The sequence below is a fragment of the Corvus hawaiiensis genome, chromosome 1 (assembly GCF_020740725.1).
Source record: "Corvus hawaiiensis isolate bCorHaw1 chromosome 1, bCorHaw1.pri.cur, whole genome shotgun sequence".
Lineage (NCBI taxonomy): Eukaryota > Metazoa > Chordata > Aves > Passeriformes > Corvidae > Corvus > Corvus hawaiiensis.
Window position 1 is genome coordinate 71112605 of NC_063213.1, and position 7876 is coordinate 71120480.

The 7876-nt window shown below is 40.0% G+C and overlaps 1 protein-coding gene across 1 annotated transcript; it reads right to left on the minus strand.

The window, feature by feature from the left end:
* Positions 1-220: 220 nt before the first annotated feature.
* On the minus strand, positions 221-7324 carry LOC125329148 (ovalbumin-related protein X-like). The gene is made up of 7 exons (XM_048310624.1): positions 7012-7324; positions 6311-6373; positions 4875-5003; positions 3989-4106; positions 3040-3182; positions 2601-2756; positions 221-1857 (listed from the first exon to the last, which is right to left on the minus strand). Exons 1-7 carry the CDS (start codon positions 7177-7179, stop codon positions 1444-1446), a joined length of 1191 nt encoding a protein of 396 aa, XP_048166581.1. The 5' UTR covers positions 7180-7324; the 3' UTR covers positions 221-1443.
* Between the last annotated feature and the right edge of the window lie 552 nt (positions 7325-7876).

Here is a 7876-nt window from a genome sequence, read left to right on the forward strand (position 1 = left end):
TAATATTCCATTGGGCTATTTCTTGGTAATCTGTACTACAGAAAGGAATCAAACTCTAGATATGTGCATTCATTTTTTCATAAATGTGTAGGAAACTTCATATCTACATACTTTATTCATTCTAAAAACAGGAGGATTTGGTACTAAATCCCTTTTTGCTCACAACAGTTACCAATGTAACAATATTTTTAAGGGTTTGTCATCCAGAAAATTAGGAAAATTCACATAATTTCATGACAAGCATTTGTAACTTTCTTTTATTATTTTAAGAAAAAAATCAATTATATGCATCAAAATAAGTAATATGTGATTAGAATGAAAACAGGTCGTAATATTGTGCCAAAGATCCATATTTGGAGATGCTAGTGGACACAGAGGAAAAAAAGAGAATATTAGAATTCTCATGTATTTCTTGAAAACAGGAGATGTATTCTTGACTATCATGGGAATAGAGAAGCCCAGCTACATTCATGGAATAATAATGTATTTGAGTTTTTAACATCTGAGAGCTTTCCAGGAACAAATTGAAATTTACTTGCTAAGCAAGATCAACAGAGACAGAAATTATTTCAAAAGCTGTGTTTTTTCACAAAACTCACGTGGAGATCAGATTCTTTAACACCACTTACAGGATTTTTCACAAAAACCAAAATGCTCTCAAATTTGAAGTGACTTACAGTGTTTTAAACAAGAATTCAGACAACTCTTTTGCCTGGCAGTTCTGAGTCTTGATCATCTGGATCACCCAGATATCCATGTTTCAGGTTTTGAATCTATACTCTGTGACAAGGCACAACTGCACCTAGAGAAAGTTAGATGTCCTTGCACATTCCGCAGTGGAAGGGAAACTCTCCATGACTTTGGAGAACCACTGAAAGAAATTCAGTATTCAGGTGAGAGGACAGCTGTGGTGATGGTGGATATGTGCACCATTTCCCAACAGTTAAGTAAAAAAAAAATTTATGTGGGCACCAAATAATACCCTGCATAGCAGAATCTTGTCCACAAGCATCTCCTCCAGATTGGGGATCTAAAAGCTGGTGTTTCAGGAGCAACATGGGTTTGCTAGCAGGATAGAACCAAGGAGTGGGTTGAGCATAGCCCATGGCTTTCCATGTAATGGAATACCAAAGACTTGGAGGCATGTCTGCAACTAGTTCTTCAAGTGAAACCCATTCATTTGACCCCTGCCTGGCTTGTGAGTGCCTCTATTCTCTGTGGGCTCAGTCTTTGCTGGGCTCAATCAACACTGAAACCAGTCTGAGAAGGGAAAGGATCAAACACACTGCTATTTCCTCACCTTCAGGTGCGTCTTTGCTATGGAAGCTTCAGGAAAGGTCATGACTTAGAGTAGCATTTCCACTTGGAGAAAATAGTGAGGATATGAGATTATACTAGAATACTAAAGGGGGTAGGCAAGCATTATTTCCAGCCCTTTTCTCTTTACGGAGAACAATATCTACTGAAGAAGAGGATCATGTTGCTCGGATTGTGTTTGATCAAGAAAAGGAATGGGTGGTCAGCCCTAAACTCTTCAAACTCAGAAGAGTGTTGGATGTCTTCTGTGTCATCTGCTGACCCAGCCTCCTCAGTGCCCTCTTCAGTGCCCTCTTCAGTGACTTCCATGTACGCTTCATGGATGGCCTCAGATATCCTCAGGCTCTCTGCTGAAGAGATGCCAGAGAGATTGGCCGAGGGGCTGAACAGGTCGGTCATACCCAAGGATGTTAAGACAGATGTGAGGTTATATTTTTCCCCAATCTTCATGCGTGGGAGGTACACTTTCACTCTCTTCTTTTCCATCACCTTGGAACTGGTCCACTCTGTAAGTTTTTCAAAGCTGATTTTGTTCTCAAGCTGCAAAGAGAGGCAGGGAATTAAATGCCTGGGATGCAAATCCAACTTCTTCGTACCATTCATTTCTATCAAGGCTATGATAAAAGTAAAACCCCAACCAGAATGGTTCCTGAAGCGCTTCCTATTGACATCCTTCTTGCAGTTTATTAATTGCCTCTCTAGTACTGCCTGTCACTGTCCTTTTATTCAGTTCTTTACCAACTTGATACATCCCCTTTTGTCCAACTAATCTTGTGTCTCATTAGGTACAACCCAACAGTTTCACAGCCTAGTAAATTAGTCAGCTTGTGAAAGAGATTGCAAAAAAAAGGACATGAAAATTTACCTACAGTTTATAGTACCTAACAAATGCAAACTCTTCTACATATTTAATAACTCTACTTTATAATTTTAAAATATTGCTGAAATAAGAGTAATTGTTCATATATTGTAGACTGCATTAACTTTTCCCTTACTTGAGTACGGATATACAGTTTTGTAACACTGCCCGTACACCCATCCTCTTCTGCAGGGCTGCAGCAGCCCTACACTGCTTTACCTTCATCTTATAAAACTCAGTTTAGGACTCTCCTAAGAGGCTCTGCCTGAGCACCTGGAAGCACCTGGGCAGATTTTGTGCTCCCCTGCCTGCCCAGCACAGCCATGGTGTGGGCAGCTGGGATGTCAACGGTCAGCAAAAGGTCTGACAGCAGCCAAGCTCCACTGAAGTCATAAATCTTCTGCTTGCCCTGCCAGGGCCATACCTGCTCCAGGCCAGAGATGTCATCAGGCAGCAGCACCAACAGGCTCAGCTCTCCACTGGCATATGGAAGCTCCAGGATCTTAATTTTCTCTTCAGCCACTCTTGCCACTTTGAAGGTGCCGTTCTGACACATCATTTGCACGGGTCTGCTCTCTTGCTGCAAAATCAGAAATGTGAGATGATGTGATGTGGGAGCAATTCTTTCCTTTGGTCAGACAAATGTACAAGGCCTGTGAAAGGACAGGACTCAATCTTCAATCACGCTGCCTTTGGAGAAGACCTGTGACTCCATTTTTGTCTCATCTGCTGGTGTGCTCTGTCAGACACAGCTTTTGTAAATCTGACAGCGAGGGACCCAGGTAAATCACCCAGCCGATGACAACAGAATTGTAAATACCACAAATACACAGCTGGCCAGAAGTGTGTCTGTGCCCTCCTACCTCTGTCACATTGAAGTGCACTTCTTGAGTGTCTTCTTCCTTAAATGCAGTTTTCCATATCCCTTTGAAGTAAATGGCATTCACAAGGACCAGCGCAGTGTGGAGATTAACAGAGCTTGGTTCAAGGAAATCCTGGATCTGTCCTGTAAGACAGAAGCAGGGCACAGAGTGGTAAGTTTCATAGCAGTAGTCTTGTGTTTTAGAAGTCAATCAATAAACTGCTCCTTCACTTGGTTTTTCCTTCTCCAGAAGTCTGCACATGGAATTAAGGTTCATGAGGATGATTTAATAATACACGGAAAGACTGTCATCTGGCCAGACATTTCTGCAAGAGGACAGGTAGGTTCAAGAGTTTTATAGATCCCTAGGAATATTTCTAACCAATGCTTGGAAAAAAAAAAAAAAAAGATTTATACAGATAAGAAGGAAAGGGAGAGGGAAGGACCAACACAGATTTTCTCTTTCTCACTGTGTTTCTTTCTCACAGTTCACTCTCGTTTCCCCCCCCAACCCCCCCCCCCCACACACACACACAATAAATACACACCAGATTCTGAAACATTTATTTCTCACCATCAGCTTAGTGTGCATTACTTTCTCCCCTGGAAGTCCACTTCTTATCTTCCAGCACATCCTTGTAAATTATGCCAATATTCTAGAGAAGCTGGGACTAACCTTGCATGAGTTAAGCTCTCCAGACAAAAAAATTGTGCATATAAAGTGTGCATATTATGTGTGCATATAGTGGCACCTCTGCCCTTCCTTGCCAGATGGATTTAAAGCACTCTGTCACTGCCACACAGGTGCAATAGAGTTATACCTTTCCACAGAAAATATCCACTAATGGGGACAGGAGGAAGAAATTTCTCCACTAATGTTTAGTCTTCTCAGAGATTGCTAAAATACAGTTGTCAGAGGGAAGTATATTTCATAATCTTGTCTGACTTACCATTTGTCTGATTTTTCACCCAGGAATTAATGCGCTGTCTGGCTTGATTAGATGCTGTTTTGAAGTTGACCATTTCTAGACCAGATTTGTACAGTTTCTTCACACATTTTAAGTAGATCTGTAAAGACACCAATTGTAGCCACCAAACTAGTAATTTTTTAAAAACAGTATGAAAGTGAAATAAAATATGGCTAATAGGATTTTTATAGTGATGTCATGGTTAAGGTGTTCTCATTGCTTATTTCCTGAATGAATTTGCAAAAACTGAGCCAGAAAAATTATTGTGTTTTATGACAATTTCAGACCTGACATCTTTACTATGTGACCAGCTAAGAGCATATATTACAGAAGTTTAAGTATTTTCAGGAAGAAAGCCTAATCCAAACCCACTGTTTTCAGGTTCATTTCAGACTGTCTTATTATCTTTAAGTCCACTTCCTTTTTTTGAAGCATTTTTCCTTATTTTTAAAGGTAAGAAGTTCCTTCGATTAGAATATTTGTATCTTTTGTTTTGGAAATGTGAAAGAAAGATTTTGACACTTTCAAAATTTGTTTTTGAGGTGAGTTTTCAAGCAAAGAAAATGCCAAAGTCAAATTATTTTCTGGAAAAAAATCAAGCAACCAATTAAAATGAAATGCATTGGGGGAGCAAGTGGGGAATGCTGAATTACATTACTAATAATTTTGTTTATTACTCCATTCATTTTTTAATAGGGCCATATTTTTGCCTCAAATTGCTTTCCATTTAGACTGTTGCCAGGGCCATGGCAAAGGCAAAAGCCATGCAAATCCACACCAGTAGGGACCATTGGATTAACTGATCACCTGCTCTGGCCAGTCTTCCTGGATTACAGAATTATACAGGGTTTAGCAAAAGAACACTTACCGGTAGGATTTGACTCGTCCTTTCAGCATAAAGTCTGTTGGCAATGTGGAGTGAATAATTGGCTTTGGGTGCAGTGATATCAGAGAGGATTTCTTTAAACAGTAGGTGGATATTGACAGACTTGCCACACTGAGTTGTTGATAAGAAGACAGAAAAGCACAGCTCTTAGGTTATTTTATAAGAGGATTTTTTAATCAGGTACAAATAACATGGGAAAACACACAGTGTTCAAACATTTGCAAATGAACATGTAATACAGTCTGAGAGTTCCGTGGGAGGGATGTTCAGCATAAGCAACTAATGATGTAGAATTCATTCACAGGCTATGATGCCACTCATTCTAGTGGCAACAAGCAAAAAACTTCACTGATGAATCTGAAATCACGTAGTTCAGGAATGAGGTGGAAAAAAGAAAAATGCAAGTGTTAATTAGTGCAACTGGTGACTTGTCATAGATACACAGCCTCTAATTCCCAGCTGCTGCTTGCATTTCCATGACAGTTTTTTGCAGAAGCTGCAGATGGAAGAAGAGAGCTAGATGGCAAGGGAGTCAGGAAGTGTCTTGAAACACAGTGAAAAAATGAATCACCTGTCTCAAGTCCCAAGAACGGTATTCCAGGTGACACAGGCTAAAAGCATGTAAGGAAATTGCACAATGATAAACAGTAGCTGGGACTTTATTTTTTGAGAATAATTGTGTTGAACTGCTCCTTTCTAAATGCTTAATGAGCCCCTAAATGCTCTAGCTTTAGATACTACCTTTATCAAAAAAAAAAAGTCTCATCTTTTTTTAAGTCCCTCCTTGTGTTTTGGATCCCAAGTGAATGGGGACAGACCAGGCTCCAGGGCTTTTGTTACCTTTACAGAGGCAGCAGATGGGCAAAAGCATACAGGTGGTATCCCAGTACCTTGGGACCCCTCATGGTTCTCTTGGGGTAGAGGTGGGAATTGGAGTCTGGAAAAGTCCCTGTAGCTTTGTAAGAGTGTGGTTACTTTCCATCCTTTGAGGATTCTGGGCTCTTTTCTACTGTAGCATCTTCCTGTCCCACTTTGGGGTCTCAGCTGCAAGTCTGCCTACTGTACCCTGGCTTCAGGTACTGAGACCCTTTCAAGTACCCCACCAGCATCTGCAGGTGTGGAGTTCATTTACATAAAAGTGCATCCTGGTGCCTAAAGCATCCTGTCACTTACAATATGTGCAGCCTTCTTTTTCTGGTGGTGTTTTGGGGTTTTTGTTTGTTTGTTTTTGTTGTTGGTTTTTTGCTTGGCGTTTGTTTTGTTGCTGTTTTTCTTTGGGATTTGGTAGTTTGTTGTACTTTTTTTTAACTTACATCTCTTAAGAGAATTAGCAAAGGTTTGGGAAGGTGTTGAACCTACTAGAAGCACAATTAAAACGGTCTATTCTCAGGAAAAATGTGAAAGAGAAATCAATGTACCTTAGATTTCTGTACCTTGGTCTGCATACTTCCAAGTCCTGCAATTTTGTCAAAGTGAAGAACCTGCAATTGAAAGTAGAAATTGGGTATGTGAAGTCCACTGACAGTCACTGATGTTTGTGCTAAAACTGTAGGTTTAATCAAGTCTGATTAGCACATGGATGAACTGAGAAATTCCATGTGAGCTTTAAACCAGGTGCCACACTGAAAATTTGTGACGGTGATCTTCAGCTTAAATCCCTTCTTTACCAGTTAATGGCATTCGATCTATAAATCAGCTACAGCCTTACTGCATTGGATTTATAACTCTGACTCTTGTTTTCTGAACATTTCATCTTTCGTATGTTTCAGGTTGTCCTTTCCACCTGGAAGGAATCAGGTCTGTGAGATAATATAAGCTGAAGCAAGAGACCTGCCTTAACCATTCTCCAAAACTGCTCTTTCTTAATGAAAACCAAAGGCTGTTCTTGCCCTTCATGGGGAAATGCAGTAAGTGAAAAGTAGCTCCAGAACTTAATGAAAACCAAAGGCTGTTCTTGCCCTTCATGGGGAAATGCAGTAAGTGAAAAGTAGCTCCAGAACCAAACCTCACAGTTTGGAAAGCCATTCTTTTTCTAGGCAGGTTTGGGAGATATAAATGGATAATCTGCTGCCTCTTTGAATGGGATCAAAGAGAGTTTGTACCCCTTCATGTAGCTTACCTTCTCCATCTGATACTCAGTGTTATTTCTTGCTCCCAGATAGACCATGGCCAAGGCTGCAATCATGCTCAGGGGGCAATAAAAGATGTTGTCGTTGGGACGGTGAAATTTCACCTCTTTGAATACATCAAAACAAAATTCTGCATTTGCTGCATTGATGGAACCCATTGTGAAATCAGTGTTACCTAGAGCAAAGAGAAATATGACTTTATGGTCATGATATGAGGTGCTTGTGCTGAAAAGTACTGCCAATAGCCCAGAAACTGCCAGTTCATTGCTGGTTTTGTGATGCTGAACCAGTGAATGAGGTGAAGCCTACAAATTCTGTGATCATTAGAAATATTGCAACTCCTGACCCATTTATATCTGAACATGTGTTTGCTTTCTTTTGGCGAGATACTATCTCATTAGCAAGATAGTACCTTATACTTGCCTTTTAGGAAATAGAAAGTTTCATCCACCCTTCGATAGGATAAATATAACATTGAATGGATGAGTTTCCCTGTGGCCATCCAGAGCGTTCTGAATGGTGTTTGAGACAATGCAAACTTAATATTTCATTTCTTCTGTGGCTGCTCTTGAACTTTAAATCAAATGTGGTCAACTCACTATACTCTTTATACACTTCTTACTGTTGCTTAGTACAACCAGCCACAAATTTGGAGGTTACTTTCCTCTAATTTATAGGAATAATAAGAGTTAGTTGCTCTGTAAACCCAGCCAGTTGCTTAGATGCTGACATATAAATTAAGGGGGGTTCTGTCCTGTAGTCCTGTTTCAGATATTTAATCTCTGCTGATGGTTTTTAGCACAAGCATGCATATATTTACATATATATATGTATACACACACATATATAAATATA